Source organism: Salmo salar, chromosome 12, assembly GCF_965601325.2.
Source record: "Salmo salar chromosome 12, fSalSal1, whole genome shotgun sequence".
Taxonomy (NCBI): Eukaryota; Metazoa; Chordata; class Actinopteri; order Salmoniformes; family Salmonidae; genus Salmo; species Salmo salar.
Window position 1 is genome coordinate 40,748,505 of NC_138302.1, and position 15,728 is coordinate 40,764,232.

The 15,728-nt window shown below is 50.0% G+C and overlaps 9 protein-coding genes across 9 annotated transcripts; all 9 read right to left on the reverse strand.

Moving 5' to 3' along the window:
- Positions 1-33: 33 nt before the first annotated feature.
- Positions 34-527, reverse strand: LOC123725493 (histone H2A). Its single transcript, XM_045691344.2, has one exon. The coding sequence runs from the start codon at positions 480-482 to the stop codon at positions 96-98; it is 387 nt and encodes a 128-aa protein (XP_045547300.1). The 5' UTR covers positions 483-527; the 3' UTR covers positions 34-95.
- A 510-nt stretch (positions 528-1,037) lies between these two features.
- On the reverse strand, positions 1,038-1,935 carry LOC145859456 (histone H1). The gene has a single exon (XM_082958926.1). It carries the CDS (start codon positions 1,757-1,759, stop codon positions 1,136-1,138), a length of 624 nt encoding a protein of 207 aa, XP_082815052.1. The 5' UTR covers positions 1,760-1,935; the 3' UTR covers positions 1,038-1,135.
- A 1,016-nt stretch (positions 1,936-2,951) lies between these two features.
- LOC123725503 (histone H2B) lies at positions 2,952-3,424 on the reverse strand. Its single transcript, XM_045691354.2, has one exon. The coding sequence runs from the start codon at positions 3,377-3,379 to the stop codon at positions 3,005-3,007; it is 375 nt and encodes a 124-aa protein (XP_045547310.1). The 5' UTR covers positions 3,380-3,424; the 3' UTR covers positions 2,952-3,004.
- LOC145859465 (histone H4) lies at positions 3,326-4,274 on the reverse strand. Its single transcript, XM_082958937.1, has one exon. The coding sequence runs from the start codon at positions 4,214-4,216 to the stop codon at positions 3,905-3,907; it is 312 nt and encodes a 103-aa protein (XP_082815063.1). The 5' UTR covers positions 4,217-4,274; the 3' UTR covers positions 3,326-3,904.
- Positions 4,275-10,191: 5,917 nt separating this feature from the next.
- Positions 10,192-10,776, reverse strand: LOC145859459 (histone H3). The gene has a single exon (XM_082958930.1). The coding sequence runs from the start codon at positions 10,725-10,727 to the stop codon at positions 10,317-10,319; it is 411 nt and encodes a 136-aa protein (XP_082815056.1). The 5' UTR covers positions 10,728-10,776; the 3' UTR covers positions 10,192-10,316.
- A 375-nt stretch (positions 10,777-11,151) lies between these two features.
- LOC145859461 (histone H2A) lies at positions 11,152-11,645 on the reverse strand. Its single transcript, XM_082958932.1, has one exon. The coding sequence runs from the start codon at positions 11,598-11,600 to the stop codon at positions 11,214-11,216; it is 387 nt and encodes a 128-aa protein (XP_082815058.1). The 5' UTR covers positions 11,601-11,645; the 3' UTR covers positions 11,152-11,213.
- A 510-nt stretch (positions 11,646-12,155) lies between these two features.
- On the reverse strand, positions 12,156-13,053 carry LOC145859457 (histone H1). The gene has a single exon (XM_082958927.1). It carries the CDS (start codon positions 12,875-12,877, stop codon positions 12,254-12,256), a length of 624 nt encoding a protein of 207 aa, XP_082815053.1. The 5' UTR covers positions 12,878-13,053; the 3' UTR covers positions 12,156-12,253.
- A 1,016-nt stretch (positions 13,054-14,069) lies between these two features.
- On the reverse strand, positions 14,070-14,542 carry LOC145859462 (histone H2B). The gene has a single exon (XM_082958933.1). It carries the CDS (start codon positions 14,495-14,497, stop codon positions 14,123-14,125), a length of 375 nt encoding a protein of 124 aa, XP_082815059.1. The 5' UTR covers positions 14,498-14,542; the 3' UTR covers positions 14,070-14,122.
- On the reverse strand, positions 14,444-15,392 carry LOC145859466 (histone H4). Its single transcript, XM_082958938.1, has one exon. It carries the CDS (start codon positions 15,332-15,334, stop codon positions 15,023-15,025), a length of 312 nt encoding a protein of 103 aa, XP_082815064.1. The 5' UTR covers positions 15,335-15,392; the 3' UTR covers positions 14,444-15,022.
- Between the last annotated feature and the right edge of the window lie 336 nt (positions 15,393-15,728).

The following is a 15,728-nucleotide window of genomic DNA, read 5'->3' on the forward strand; positions in this document are numbered from 1 at the left end:
AGAAAGGACACTTTGCGCTTTTGCAGAGCTAGGTGGTTGGCTCTTAAAAGAGCCTTTGGGGGTTGAGTAGTCAAGTGGCAGCCGCAGTAGCGATTTTACTTGGCTTTGACGGCCTTCTCAGTCTTCTTGGGGAGCAGCACTGCCTGGATGTTGGGCAGCACACCACCCTGAGCGATGGTCACGCCGCCAAGCAGTTTGTTCAGCTCCTCGTCGTTACGGACGGCCAGCTGCAGGTGACGGGGGATGATACGAGTCTTCTTGTTGTCACGGGCAGCGTTGCCGGCCAACTCCAGGATCTCAGCAGTCAGGTACTCGAGCACGGCGGCCAGGTACACTGGTGCGCCAGCGCCCACACGCTCGGCGTAGTTGCCTTTGCGCAGCAGCCTGTGCACACGGCCCACGGGGAACTGGAGTCCGGCACGGGATGAACGTGTCTTTGCCTTGGCCCTGGCCTTGCCTCCGGTTTTGCCTCTTCCGCTCATATTGGTAGCTTCAGTATGTCACAGAAAGTCTGAATGAGCCGCTGGGCACCTCGAGAGCCTTACTTATACCTCGCCACAAGAGGCAGCGATTGGCCACCGGGCCGGTGTGGCCTTATCCAATTGGAGTGAGGGACAGACAGACAGACAGACAGACAGACAGTCAGCCCTAAGCCCGCCCGCCCGCCCGCAGGCAGCTGAGTGAGAAAGAAGGGCTAGGCTACTCTGTTTCCCTCCGACTTTGTTACTTTATGACAAATCAAATCATCCAAATGGGAAACACATAGATAGCTGCACTATTCGCTGAGATTTCCAATACGCTATAGTATTAGGATGATGATGATTAACACATCACAGTGAGGGTGCTGCTGTCCTCTCCAGTATGTATTCTTCTTATTATGAAGATCAATATGACATGGAACACATCTAACACATCACAACAATGGCTCATACACAAATGACTGGTGAGGCTGCTGCACTATTATTATATTATATGCCTCTCTCCGAGTGGGAAAAATGTGGTGCGTAAAAGTAGCCTAGTGAACGACAAGTAGTACATGGAATGACATGCGCTTTTATGGAAAGAGGTGGGTGGCTCTTAAAAGAGCCTTTTGTGGTAACAACATGTGTCGAGTAGAACACCGTTTGTAATAGCTTTACTTCTTCTTGGGGGCTGCCTTCTTGGCCTTGGCTGCCTTGGGCTTGGCGGCTTTGGGCTTCGCTGCCTTGGTAGCCTTCTTGGGGCTCTTGGCCGCCTTCTTGGCCGCTGCGGCGGGCTTCTTCACCTTCTTTGGGCTCTTGGCGGCCTTTTTGGGTGTAGCGGGCTTCTTGGCCTTCTTGGGGGACTTCTTTGCGGCGACGGCCTTCTTGGCTGCTACCTTCTTGGGCTTCTTCGCCGCGGCGGGCTTCTTGGCGGCCACCTTCTTTGCTTTGGGGGCTGCGGCTTTCTTGGCGGGCTTTTTTGCCTCGACGGCTTTCTTGTTGAGCTTGAAGGAGCCGGAGGCACCGGTGCCCTTGGTCTGGACCAGGGTGCCCTTGGTGACGAGGCTCTTGACGGCGATCTTGACACGGGAGTTGTTCTTCTCCACGTCGTAGCCGCCTGCCGCCAGACTCTTCTTGAGCGCGGCCAGGGACACGCCGCTCCTCTCCTTGGAGGCGGACACCGCCTTGACGATGAGCTCGCCTACGCTGGGTCCCGCTTTCTTGGGCTTGGCTGCTGCCTTCTTCTTGGGTGCCTTGGCCGGCGCGGCGGCGGCGGGTGCTGGTGCGACTTCTGCCATGTCTCTCGCTTGGTCCGGTAAACACACACACTTACGGTAGTCTGTGAGGAGTAGTTTGCTGTAGACGCTGCTCTGCGCTATTGAAGCTCCACACCGTGCAGGGGGCTGGCCTTAAACGCGACATGAGAACCATGTAGACTCAAGCCACCCAGCTCGGCTTCTCCGGGCTGGCCAAATGCTCTTTCACTTGTGTTTTCTGGTCGCCAATATCGGTCCAAAAGTCACCGACGGAGCCGTGTTTTTGGTCCAAAAGCCAACGGCCCAGTGAGCAGACTTGTCTCCGTTCAGAATAAAGTCATGTGGGCTGCAGAAGCCCTGTGCATTTTGTTGCAACTCGCTCAAAACCTCACCGTTCGACTGTCGGCTGGAGCTGTGCGCACTGGTTTTCCTGTGCTATTTGTCTCCTAAATGGCCTAAAAGTGCATCCGATTGCGAGCACCATTGATTGTGTAGTGAGCCGAGATGTCTGGCAAGGCAATCAAATGGTTCGGCGTCCCCTGATGTGGTCCTGGGTGTTTTAAAGGAGAGCTCTTTTGGGGACCTTAAAACACATGCACTTGTGAGGCCTGGCTGAGACTAGTGTTGTACTCCAAGTTTCAAGTTGTATTCGTCATGTGTCCAGGACGCACACGAGATATATATATATATATACATTGTCCAACGCCATGTTTACTTGCACTGTGTGTGTGTGTGTGTGTGTTTTTCTCTTCTTTTCTTCTCTGACTCCGCAGCGTGACTCGTGCCGGTCTTTGTGTCTGTGGGTCTTGGTGTCTGTTTGCCCGGCCGGCGCTATGGAGGCTGGCGCCCCATGTGCTTGGTCGCCCTGATATAGGCCTAGGGAGTGTCTCTCTAGTTAGTGAGTGGAACAAGGGCTGTATCTCTCTCTCTCTCTCTCTACTTGATTTTTCTCCTCCCTGTTGTATAGTCATTGGAGCACTAGTGGAATCCCACATTCATATTCTTCCTCCACTGGATAGGGCCTCTTTACAGGTCAACGTCATTAGGCTATAGGGCCATTTCTTCTATTCACTTATTCCACAATAACACCTTTCACCTGGAATTCATGTCACCCCTGTTTGACATGTCCTGCAGACAAAGACACCGAAAAAGGCGCCAACCCCCCCCCACTCTAAATGATACAGTGGAACACATTCATTTGCTCCTGATGGATTTGCTTTTTTCACTGACAGGGTGGGTGGCTCTTAAAAGAGCCTTTGGGTTAGTACAGCACTCCAAACGGGCTGTTTACTTGGAACTGGTGTACTTGGTCACGGCCTTGGTGCCCTCGGACACTGCGTGTTTGGCCAACTCGCCGGGGAGCAGCAGGCGCACGGCGGTCTGGATCTCCCTGGAGGTGATGGTGGAACGCTTGTTGTAGTGGGCCAGGCGAGAGGACTCTCCGGCGATACGCTCGAAGATGTCGTTCACGAACGAGTTCATGATTCCCATGGCCTTGGAGGAGATGCCGGTGTCGGGGTGGACCTGCTTCAGCACTTTGTACACGTAAATGGCGTAGCTCTCCTTCCTCGACTTTCGGCGCTTCTTGCCGCCTTTCCCTGCTGTCTTGGTGACGGCTTTCTTGGAGCCCTTCTTGGGCGCGGACTTTGCTGGCTCGGGCATGATGCTGATGTCTCGTTGCTTCTCAGAAACGAATGAGGGGGTGGAGGGCGCTTTCCCGTCTTATGAAGAGGAAGCTAAGCAAATTCAGCGGCCGTGGACACGCCCCTGCCATTTGCCCAGTGGAGCTGAGCGCGCGTCAGAGCCTTCCACTCAGAGGCTTGCTTCCCTAACAAAGACCTGCGCGCCCTACCTCCCCCTACTCCATGGTGGGGAATTGTGTGTTTCAAAAAGGGAGGGCTATTGCCTTACGGCCCACTTTGCACCGTCAGACATCCCCTTCTGCTCCAGCCACGTCTACCGACTCATGGTGGCTTTATGTCGGGTGCCTCTAAATCCCACCGTTTCTACACTCCTGTCATTAACACTCCCTGTCCACTCAGAGTGGCTCATAGTTTCTTACTAGATAAGGGACCTCTATAAATCTTCCTACGACAATGGAATTGGCCTTTTTGAAGCGCATGTGGGTGGCTCTTAAAAGAGCCTTTGGGTTCAAGTCGGGATGTTGACATTCCGAAAAGAGGGCGTTTAACCGCCGAAACCGTACAGGGTGCGTCCCTGGCGTTTCAGAGCGTACACCACGTCCATGGCGGTAACGGTCTTCCTCTTGGCGTGCTCGGTGTAGGTGACGGCGTCACGGATCACGTTCTCCAGGAACACCTTCAGGACACCGCGGGTCTCCTCGTAGATCAGCCCGGAGATACGCTTCACGCCGCCACGGCGAGCCAGACGGCGGATAGCGGGCTTGGTGATTCCCTGGATGTTATCGCGGAGAACCTTGCGGTGACGCTTGGCGCCTCCTTTTCCCAGTCCCTTGCCGCCTTTGCCTCTTCCAGACATGGTGTATATGTGTTCGCTAGCGGAGTTCAAGTGAATGAATGACGTACGCCGGGGTGCGTGGTGCGCTTATTATGTGCATTTGGTGGACCTGATTGAAGCCAGTGGCACAGAAAGCGCGCGCTTTCGCCTGGCCTCTGTTGCAAAGGGGAGGGTGCTCGTTCTAGGGAACGAGGGAGGAACCGAGAAGAAATGAAAGCAACTAACATCAGTCAAATACTGATAGAACAAAGTGTGACAACTGAGGGATCAACTAGTACTCTGTGTCCGACTCCTCACATTGTTGTTGTTGTTGTTGTTGTTGCTGCACCTGATTCAACTCATTGAGGACAAGGTGATAAGTAGTTGAATCAGCTGTGCCTCTCCAGGGCTACAACAAAATAGGCTACTCTACCCCTGGAGTTGGAAAACACTGAATTAGTAGGCTAGAGATAGGCCTAAAGAACTCAAATAGAGGTCCCAAGTAGAAAGGAGAAACGAAGGTGACTCTTCCACACACATAATCGCAACAAGTAACACACAAAACCTTCATGCCATAATTGAGACACCGTCAAATCCAAAGGGGGAAGATGTAGGCAACGGGGAAACAAATACACATGGAATGCCATAAAGCCAAAGGGGCCCATCATGTTTTTTTTTCTTTATTGTAGACATTTGACTCATTTGAGTGAATGCATACATTTCATACAATGTCTATTTTTTTTTTCTTTTTTTTTTGGTACTGGCCCCCCGTGGGAATCAAACCCACAACCCTGGCATTGCAAACACCGTTCTCTACCAACTGAGCCACAGGGAAGACGGCACATGTCATGTCACCTCATCAGTCATTTTGCTATTGAAGGCCATGTAATGTAACATCAATCTTCTTTTTTCTTCCCTAGACACGATCCAGCCTGACAGTCAGGGAGCCAAGAGGACCTGAGGTTCCGATGGGAAGGGTGGTGATACCTCTGTAAGGTGAAACGCAGTAACACATTCCTCAGACACCCACCCAATGAAGGGCTAGTGTTCCTATGTGTACAGAGGCGAGAGGGATGTGCAAATATCGTATTGTGCTTTTCTTCACAAACCAATAACAAAGCGTCTTATTATGGAATTACTGCTATGAGGTGGATCATTTATAGGCCAGATAGCACTATGCCCGCCAGATGGCCTCAGATGTTGCAGAAAATGACCGCCACAGGAGGAGGGCCCATGTCAACAGGTCATTCCAAAAGGGAGACATTTTGGATTTCAATTGACTTCACCTTTCTTTAACCAGATAGGCAAGTTGAGAACAAGTTGTCATTTACAAACTGCGACCTGGCCAAGACAAAGCAAAGCACTTCCACACATATAACAACACAGAGTTACACATGGAGTAAAACAAACACAATGTGAGCAAATGAGGTGAGATAAGGGAGGTAAAGGCAATAAATAGGCCATGGTGGCGAATTAAAACACTGGAATGCTAGATTTGACAGTACATGAAATACTGGGGTGCAAAGGAGCAAAATAAAAAATATCAATACAGTAGGGGAAGAGGTAGTCGTTTGGCCTATTTATAAATGGCCTATGTACAGCTGCAGTGATCTGTGAGCTGCTGAGACAATATGATCAATTACTGCAGTTTAATAACATCTCAAATCTGACTAGCTTTCATCTTACAACTTATTGTTGCCATAATTGTCTCTTACTTCTACTTACTGGCTGCCAGGCCTCGGTTTAGTACATCAAGGAACACAGGTTGCCTTTTAGGAGAAGGACTGACAAGCTTTCAACTAGGTGAGATACAGCTACTGTCATGAAGTCACTTTGTCATAGCAGGTTAGGAGAAATAGGTAAAGGGTTAGGCTTACCCACTTACAAGTCACCACACAGAGAGCAGACTCGAAGCACAACTGCACTGTCTGGAAGAGCGCACCGGACTCAATTGGAATCCCTCAAACAGCACACTAACTACATTCCGCTTTATGATGTCACAGTCAGCCCCTCGGAACACTGGTCCTCAACATTCTCAAACACCTTGGATACCGAAGGCAAACATTCTCTAATCACTCACAATCACAAATCAACTAGGGAGAAGGCTGCCAGGAATTGGACGCTGAGAAGCTAACCTCCTTCACAGAGCAACATCATAGGACTGGGAGTGAACAATACTCTGTCCGCGTACCTGGTTGGGGCCTGGTGTTCAACAGCAGGTTAGACTCTGTCACTTGTTCCCTTCAACTGCTTGCTTGCATTCCCCTATTATCAACAGCTGTGTTCCTCTATAGGCTAGAGTGCAGATACTTCACACCTATAGGCTAGGAGTTTTACTTGGACCACAGTGACATTGCTGGTAATTAGCCCGCAGCACATAAAGTGGACATACTATCTAATCTAATCACCCATCCAATCCAAATCTATTTGCCACATACACCTGTTTAGCAGATGTTATTCCGGGTGTTGGGAAATGCTTGCTTGTGTTACTAGCTCCAACAGCACAGTCATGTCTAACAAGTAAGATCTAACCATGTCCCAACATTCCACACAATACTCACAAATCTAACAAAACCAATGGCAGACCGGCATAGACCCAGGGGCGGAAATCCCGGGGGGGACGGGGACACGACCCCCCCCCATCCTGGGAAAAATAGGATTTGTCCCCCCCAATATATCACTCAAACATAACTATGTAATTTCAATAATATTCATTATACGCAATGAAAGCAATTGTAGCGCGTTTTTAAGTTTCAAAAGATTGCGACCCCCCCGCCCTTTGCCTCACAATGGTTTGATCCACTGCCAGTTCCTGATCCACTGCCAGTTCCAATCGCGCAAATATTAACTATTAAGCTAGCTAGTACCTATTCCATTTATGTGGCGTCGTCAAAAATGGAATCAGCATGCAGATGATGGAAGTTAGTGATTCAAAGGTTAGCGATAAACTGAAGTCAATTACACTCTCATCTACCATTGTGTTAAATATATTTCATGGTGTCGTTGCAAAAGCTACTATTTCTTTATTTCATTTCACCTTTATTTAACCCGGGTAGCAAAGATTAGAGCAAACACCACTGAAACTGAAGTGGTGCTCGCTAGCTTGGCAAAATCAGCTATTGTTGGAAGCCAGCCAATATGAAACAAACTATTCAAATTACAAAAGGTTGCAGCATCTGTTGTGTAAATGGTGAACTCATACAGCTGTCAACTCTTGTCATTTTAATCCGTTTCACATTTGCTAGCTACCTTTTAGATCGAAGCCCTACTGTAAACAACCTACACACTGTGTGTGTAGCCAGCCAGCTACAAAAATGGCACAAAAATAAAACACGGACATCAGACTATTTTTCAATACACCAAAACGCATAGTAACAACCCTAGTAGCCTAATATCTCAAAGACTAGTTGATACAATGTTCATAACAAAGAAATGAAATTCTAATGGAAATGTTTCACAATGATGTCATTAGGCAGAGCAGGCGGCACACAGACAGCAGAGTTGGGGACAGATATGCAGGGACAGACTGGCAGAGACAGGGAGTCTCAGGTAAGTTTGTTGAGTCTTTGTTTGGCAACATTATGAAAGGTTCTCCATTTTTTCCACTTGTAAAATAGGAACATAATTGGAAAATGCCATGGATACCCCCACTCTCAACTTCAACTGGTGACTGAACTAAGATTTGTTAAAGGCAATGGTATTGCTGTTGTGTAGTTTTGGGTACCGGTAGTTAGGAGTACGGCAAACACCTTATTTCTTTGCTTCCTCAATATACATTGACCATATTACAATGTAGGCTATGTGTTACACCACTACTTTTGGTGTCCCCCTCAGGAATTGCTCTTGACAAAATGTCATGTAATTGTCCCCTCCAAAGTGGATATCAGATTTTCGCCCCTGCATAGACCTACATACATGACAATAGAAAGGTGTATATCCATATGACATGAGCCATGCAAACTAGCTCGGCATGATAAAAGTAACCGGTGTTCCATTATTCAAGTGCCCAGTGATTTCAAACACAAACACACACCTCAGTGCAAGACATGCAGAAGGACTAATGAAGAGGAGATGAACAACACCGGAATCATGTCCAATTAAGGGAAGAAAACCGCCCACAACAGGGTTCAGCCGAGATGCAATGTTGATTGACACCCTATGCTTCATTTAGGAGCTCAAAGGAATAGGTCAATTCGTATAGATAGGGAGGCATTTCACCGCCACCTGCTGGACCAGAAGTCATGTTGCCAACACCTGCCTGAATTCAATTCATCAATGCCTATAAGGAATACGTCCGCTCATCATTCAAGCCACATAGGGACGGATTTTCGCGACACCTGCTGGATCAAAAGTGCTACTCACAATGGCCACACAGCGCATTCATCGCTCAACCTATGTGGTCAAAAAAATATATTACAATAACTACAACAGATCATCAAATAGGCAGAGGTTCCATGTAGAGTACCTCAAATGATACAGTTACTTTTTCACCAAACCTAATCTGGAAATCATCTTCACCTTTCTAAAGTCATTGCTTTCCACAATGCTATGCTCACATGACTTATTTCATTTCTTCCAATTTATGTCACTATTACTTCATTTGACTGCTCTTAAATCATATTCACTTAACCCTTTTCTTCACCTGCAGATTTGGAACACTACGTCATGTGAATGTATGTTTCTCAAGTATCAAATGAGGGTCACTTACATTGTACTACTTTATTCCAAAGGGATTGCTACTTTTCTCTCTTTATCTGTAGCCAGCTCCAAAAAAGGTCGACATGCCTATACAACTTTTGCTTTAGGACTACATCTTACACCAATGACCAGGGAAAGTGTTGGGAAAAAACGTGGATGATTCTGTGACCAATTACAGAGGCGCTGGCCTTTTCAGCACCACGGAGCTCCGCTATTACCTGTCTCGTGAGTGAAGATGCAGCAGAGGCGCGCTGTCCATTCAAACGCGCGGAATACAGCAACGAATGCGCAGAGAATTCCACTTTTTGCCTGTGCCATGCGTCTGACTATTGTACATTATCCCTTTGGATTGATGTCGTTTTCCCAGCTCTTTTGTCCTGCGTTCTAGCTGTGTGATTTCTGCATTTAACTGGCAGCCTGTATTTAGGGCCTTATCGTTTGTTGAAGCTGTCAAGCAAATCTTCTTTCGCGTAGGTGATGTATCTACACTGTAAAAAAGGATTTGGCAGCCTAGTAGATAGTGGCATCCCAACAACCAACAAACAAATATGGGAGTCAGTAGAATCCAATATTTAGCACTGTGAAGTTGTCATGTGCTGAGGCATTTACTTCCTTATGAAGACTATGCTGCAATCAGGACGTACCTGCACTGGTGATTGCAATTCTGTAATTGCTCAACTAATAATAGGTCAATCGCTGCAGCTTCTTGTGTCCTGTTTCAGAACAGCTGTTTTGCAAGCCGTCGATGATTACATCTATTGATTCCTGCTGTCCTGATACCTTTTCTCTTAACGATGGGTATGTCATTAATGGGATTATTCATGGGATCAGGGATCTGACTTCATCCCACGAAATACATTCACTTGCGTTGGACAGAGATATCATTTTACTGTCAATACCTTAGTCAGTCGCATGAATTATGGGGTGCACACAGCTTTACCCTGACGTGCTAATGATCAGATCAAAACGGCTTTTTTTGTTGCAATCAATGGCGATTATCACAAAGTCATTGACAGACTCTAGCAGAGGACAGAGTTTGGGAAACGCTGGCCTGAAGATCAAATACTAATAGGGAACCACGTTTAACCACTAGATGGCCTCCGTGCTCCACGGGAAAGTTTTCTCAGCACCACTGCAATATGGGACTTTCAAAGCAATGTTTTTCTTAGCTACATAGTGACAATTATTGCCACTTTTTGCCCTATATCATTACTATCACTGTATTTTCCCCTCCTTTGACTGTTCTACTCTAGTCACATTATATTGAAGCTGCAATACTATAAGCAGCTTTTCCTTTCGATGTGACCTTTAGTTAACAACCAACTCTTATTTATGATACGGTCTGGAGAGGGGCGTGTACATATGGAACAATTGTGCCTTTGACGGAAATATGGAGGTGGCTCTTAAAAGAGCCTTTGGGGGATTTTGGACATCAGGTCATCGTTTAAGCGCGCTCTCCGCGAATACGACGGGCCAGCTGGATGTCCTTGGGCATGATGGTCACCCTCTTGGCGTGGATGGCGCACAGGTTGGTGTCCTCGAACAGGCCGACCAGGTAAGCCTCGCTAGCCTCCTGCAGGGCCATCACGGCGGAACTCTGGAAGCGCAGGTCGGTCTTGAAGTCCTGGGCAATTTCTCTCACCAGGCGCTGGAAGGGCAGTTTGCGGATCAGCAGCTCAGTGGACTTCTGGTAACGACGGATCTCTCTCAAAGCCACGGTGCCGGGCCTGTAACGGTGAGGCTTCTTCACGCCGCCGGTGGCCGGGGCGCTCTTGCGCGCAGCCTTGGTGGCGAGCTGCTTCCTGGGTGCTTTGCCACCGGTGGATTTGCGAGCGGTTTGCTTGGTTCTGGCCATGGCGCTAGCTAGCTTCCTTCTTTCACAGTCGGAGTATAGCCTCCAAATGCCTATGTGAAGTTTATAAAGCCGGCAGCGGCGTCTGCTGATTGGACACCATCTCCACACCACCCTGATTGGCCCGTTGGGGAGGCCTCCTCCGACGCCCATTGGACAGGAGCCTCGGCCTCTCCGTGCCGCCCCGAAATCCAACCCCCCCCCCCACCCTCGCCGAGGCGCGCTTGGTGTCTTTTGTTAGGGCCGACACTTTACGCGCAATAATAGTCACCGGCCGAATTCTAGCCTGCTATGACAAACGAGGCCTAGGTGTTACTCTTCATTTAAGGCCTCATGATATGGTGCCGTGTATGTGACAAACACTCCAAATACTTCATATGTGGCAGTCAGTCATAGAAAGGACACTTTGCGCTTTTGCAGAGCTAGGTGGTTGGCTCTTAAAAGAGCCTTTGGGGGTTGAGTAGTCAAGTGGCAGCCGCAGTAGCGATTTTACTTGGCTTTGACGGCCTTCTCAGTCTTCTTGGGGAGCAGCACTGCCTGGATGTTGGGCAGCACACCACCCTGAGCGATGGTCACGCCGCCAAGCAGTTTGTTCAGCTCCTCGTCGTTACGGACGGCCAGCTGCAGGTGACGGGGGATGATACGAGTCTTCTTGTTGTCACGGGCAGCGTTGCCGGCCAACTCCAGGATCTCAGCAGTCAGGTACTCGAGCACGGCGGCCAGGTACACTGGTGCGCCAGCGCCCACACGCTCGGCGTAGTTGCCTTTGCGCAGCAGCCTGTGCACACGGCCCACGGGGAACTGGAGTCCGGCACGGGATGAACGTGTCTTTGCCTTGGCCCTGGCCTTGCCTCCGGTTTTGCCTCTTCCGCTCATATTGGTAGCTTCAGTATGTCACAGAAAGTCTGAATGAGCCGCTGGGCACCTCGAGAGCCTTACTTATACCTCGCCACAAGAGGCAGCGATTGGCCACCGGGCCGGTGTGGCCTTATCCAATTGGAGTGAGGGACAGACAGACAGACAGACAGACAGACAGTCAGCCCTAAGCCCGCCCGCCCGCCCGCAGGCAGCTGAGTGAGAAAGAAGGGCTAGGCTACTCTGTTTCCCTCCGACTTTGTTACTTTATGACAAATCAAATCATCCAAATGGGAAACACATAGATAGCTGCACTATTCGCTGAGATTTCCAATACGCTATAGTATTAGGATGATGATGATTAACACATCACAGTGAGGGTGCTGCTGTCCTCTCCAGTATGTATTCTTCTTATTATGAAGATCAATATGACATGGAACACATCTAACACATCACAACAATGGCTCATACACAAATGACTGGTGAGGCTGCTGCACTATTATTATATTATATGCCTCTCTCCGAGTGGGAAAAATGTGGTGCGTAAAAGTAGCCTAGTGAACGACAAGTAGTACATGGAATGACATGCGCTTTTATGGAAAGAGGTGGGTGGCTCTTAAAAGAGCCTTTTGTGGTAACAACATGTGTCGAGTAGAACACCGTTTGTAATAGCTTTACTTCTTCTTGGGGGCTGCCTTCTTGGCCTTGGCTGCCTTGGGCTTGGCGGCTTTGGGCTTCGCTGCCTTGGTAGCCTTCTTGGGGCTCTTGGCCGCCTTCTTGGCCGCTGCGGCGGGCTTCTTCACCTTCTTTGGGCTCTTGGCGGCCTTTTTGGGTGTAGCGGGCTTCTTGGCCTTCTTGGGGGACTTCTTTGCGGCGACGGCCTTCTTGGCTGCTACCTTCTTGGGCTTCTTCGCCGCGGCGGGCTTCTTGGCGGCCACCTTCTTTGCTTTGGGGGCTGCGGCTTTCTTGGCGGGCTTTTTTGCCTCGACGGCTTTCTTGTTGAGCTTGAAGGAGCCGGAGGCACCGGTGCCCTTGGTCTGGACCAGGGTGCCCTTGGTGACGAGGCTCTTGACGGCGATCTTGACACGGGAGTTGTTCTTCTCCACGTCGTAGCCGCCTGCCGCCAGACTCTTCTTGAGCGCGGCCAGGGACACGCCGCTCCTCTCCTTGGAGGCGGACACCGCCTTGACGATGAGCTCGCCTACGCTGGGTCCCGCTTTCTTGGGCTTGGCTGCTGCCTTCTTCTTGGGTGCCTTGGCCGGCGCGGCGGCGGCGGGTGCTGGTGCGACTTCTGCCATGTCTCTCGCTTGGTCCGGTAAACACACACACTTACGGTAGTCTGTGAGGAGTAGTTTGCTGTAGACGCTGCTCTGCGCTATTGAAGCTCCACACCGTGCAGGGGGCTGGCCTTAAACGCGACATGAGAACCATGTAGACTCAAGCCACCCAGCTCGGCTTCTCCGGGCTGGCCAAATGCTCTTTCACTTGTGTTTTCTGGTCGCCAATATCGGTCCAAAAGTCACCGACGGAGCCGTGTTTTTGGTCCAAAAGCCAACGGCCCAGTGAGCAGACTTGTCTCCGTTCAGAATAAAGTCATGTGGGCTGCAGAAGCCCTGTGCATTTTGTTGCAACTCGCTCAAAACCTCACCGTTCGACTGTCGGCTGGAGCTGTGCGCACTGGTTTTCCTGTGCTATTTGTCTCCTAAATGGCCTAAAAGTGCATCCGATTGCGAGCACCATTGATTGTGTAGTGAGCCGAGATGTCTGGCAAGGCAATCAAATGGTTCGGCGTCCCCTGATGTGGTCCTGGGTGTTTTAAAGGAGAGCTCTTTTGGGGACCTTAAAACACATGCACTTGTGAGGCCTGGCTGAGACTAGTGTTGTACTCCAAGTTTCAAGTTGTATTCGTCATGTGTCCAGGACGCACACGAGATATATATATATATATACATTGTCCAACGCCATGTTTACTTGCACTGTGTGTGTGTGTGTGTGTGTTTTTCTCTTCTTTTCTTCTCTGACTCCGCAGCGTGACTCGTGCCGGTCTTTGTGTCTGTGGGTCTTGGTGTCTGTTTGCCCGGCCGGCGCTATGGAGGCTGGCGCCCCATGTGCTTGGTCGCCCTGATATAGGCCTAGGGAGTGTCTCTCTAGTTAGTGAGTGGAACAAGGGCTGTATCTCTCTCTCTCTCTCTCTACTTGATTTTTCTCCTCCCTGTTGTATAGTCATTGGAGCACTAGTGGAATCCCACATTCATATTCTTCCTCCACTGGATAGGGCCTCTTTACAGGTCAACGTCATTAGGCTATAGGGCCATTTCTTCTATTCACTTATTCCACAATAACACCTTTCACCTGGAATTCATGTCACCCCTGTTTGACATGTCCTGCAGACAAAGACACCGAAAAAGGCGCCAACCCCCCCCCACTCTAAATGATACAGTGGAACACATTCATTTGCTCCTGATGGATTTGCTTTTTTCACTGACAGGGTGGGTGGCTCTTAAAAGAGCCTTTGGGTTAGTACAGCACTCCAAACGGGCTGTTTACTTGGAACTGGTGTACTTGGTCACGGCCTTGGTGCCCTCGGACACTGCGTGTTTGGCCAACTCGCCGGGGAGCAGCAGGCGCACGGCGGTCTGGATCTCCCTGGAGGTGATGGTGGAACGCTTGTTGTAGTGGGCCAGGCGAGAGGACTCTCCGGCGATACGCTCGAAGATGTCGTTCACGAACGAGTTCATGATTCCCATGGCCTTGGAGGAGATGCCGGTGTCGGGGTGGACCTGCTTCAGCACTTTGTACACGTAAATGGCGTAGCTCTCCTTCCTCGACTTTCGGCGCTTCTTGCCGCCTTTCCCTGCTGTCTTGGTGACGGCTTTCTTGGAGCCCTTCTTGGGCGCGGACTTTGCTGGCTCGGGCATGATGCTGATGTCTCGTTGCTTCTCAGAAACGAATGAGGGGGTGGAGGGCGCTTTCCCGTCTTATGAAGAGGAAGCTAAGCAAATTCAGCGGCCGTGGACACGCCCCTGCCATTTGCCCAGTGGAGCTGAGCGCGCGTCAGAGCCTTCCACTCAGAGGCTTGCTTCCCTAACAAAGACCTGCGCGCCCTACCTCCCCCTACTCCATGGTGGGGAATTGTGTGTTTCAAAAAGGGAGGGCTATTGCCTTACGGCCCACTTTGCACCGTCAGACATCCCCTTCTGCTCCAGCCACGTCTACCGACTCATGGTGGCTTTATGTCGGGTGCCTCTAAATCCCACCGTTTCTACACTCCTGTCATTAACACTCCCTGTCCACTCAGAGTGGCTCATAGTTTCTTACTAGATAAGGGACCTCTATAAATCTTCCTACGACAATGGAATTGGCCTTTTTGAAGCGCATGTGGGTGGCTCTTAAAAGAGCCTTTGGGTTCAAGTCGGGATGTTGACATTCCGAAAAGAGGGCGTTTAACCGCCGAAACCGTACAGGGTGCGTCCCTGGCGTTTCAGAGCGTACACCACGTCCATGGCGGTAACGGTCTTCCTCTTGGCGTGCTCGGTGTAGGTGACGGCGTCACGGATCACGTTCTCCAGGAACACCTTCAGGACACCGCGGGTCTCCTCGTAGATCAGCCCGGAGATACGCTTCACGCCGCCACGGCGAGCCAGACGGCGGATAGCGGGCTTGGTGATTCCCTGGATGTTATCGCGGAGAACCTTGCGGTGACGCTTGGCGCCTCCTTTTCCCAGTCCCTTGCCGCCTTTGCCTCTTCCAGACATGGTGTATATGTGTTCGCTAGCGGAGTTCAAGTGAATGAATGACGTACGCCGGGGTGCGTGGTGCGCTTATTATGTGCATTTGGTGGACCTGATTGAAGCCAGTGGCACAGAAAGCGCGCGCTTTCGCCTGGCCTCTGTTGCAAAGGGGAGGGTGCTCGTTCTAGGGAACGAGGGAGGAACCGAGAAGAAATGAAAGCAACTAACATCAGTCAAATACTGATAGAACAAAGTGTGACAACTGAGGGATCAACTAGTACTCTGTGTCCGACTCCTCACATTGTTGTTGTTGTTGTTGTTGTTGCTGCACCTGATTCAACTCATTGAGGACAAGGTGATAAGTAGTTGAATCAGCTGTGCCTCTCCAGGGCTACAACAAAATAGGCTACTCTACCCC

What these genes read in the sequence shown, in the direction of transcription:
- LOC145859461 (XM_082958932.1), bottom strand. Translation starts at nt 11,600, where the DNA reads ATGAGCGGAAGAGGCAAAACCGGAGGCAAGGCCAGGGCCAAGGCAAAG.
- LOC145859462 (XM_082958933.1), bottom strand. Translation starts at nt 14,497, where the DNA reads ATGCCCGAGCCAGCAAAGTCCGCGCCCAAGAAGGGCTCCAAGAAAGCC.
- LOC145859465 (XM_082958937.1), bottom strand. Translation starts at nt 4,216, where the DNA reads ATGTCTGGAAGAGGCAAAGGCGGCAAGGGACTGGGAAAAGGAGGCGCC.
- LOC145859466 (XM_082958938.1), bottom strand. Translation starts at nt 15,334, where the DNA reads ATGTCTGGAAGAGGCAAAGGCGGCAAGGGACTGGGAAAAGGAGGCGCC.
- LOC123725493 (XM_045691344.2), bottom strand. Translation starts at nt 482, where the DNA reads ATGAGCGGAAGAGGCAAAACCGGAGGCAAGGCCAGGGCCAAGGCAAAG.
- LOC123725503 (XM_045691354.2), bottom strand. Translation starts at nt 3,379, where the DNA reads ATGCCCGAGCCAGCAAAGTCCGCGCCCAAGAAGGGCTCCAAGAAAGCC.
- LOC145859456 (XM_082958926.1), bottom strand. Translation starts at nt 1,759, where the DNA reads ATGGCAGAAGTCGCACCAGCACCCGCCGCCGCCGCGCCGGCCAAGGCA.
- LOC145859459 (XM_082958930.1), bottom strand. Translation starts at nt 10,727, where the DNA reads ATGGCCAGAACCAAGCAAACCGCTCGCAAATCCACCGGTGGCAAAGCA.
- LOC145859457 (XM_082958927.1), bottom strand. Translation starts at nt 12,877, where the DNA reads ATGGCAGAAGTCGCACCAGCACCCGCCGCCGCCGCGCCGGCCAAGGCA.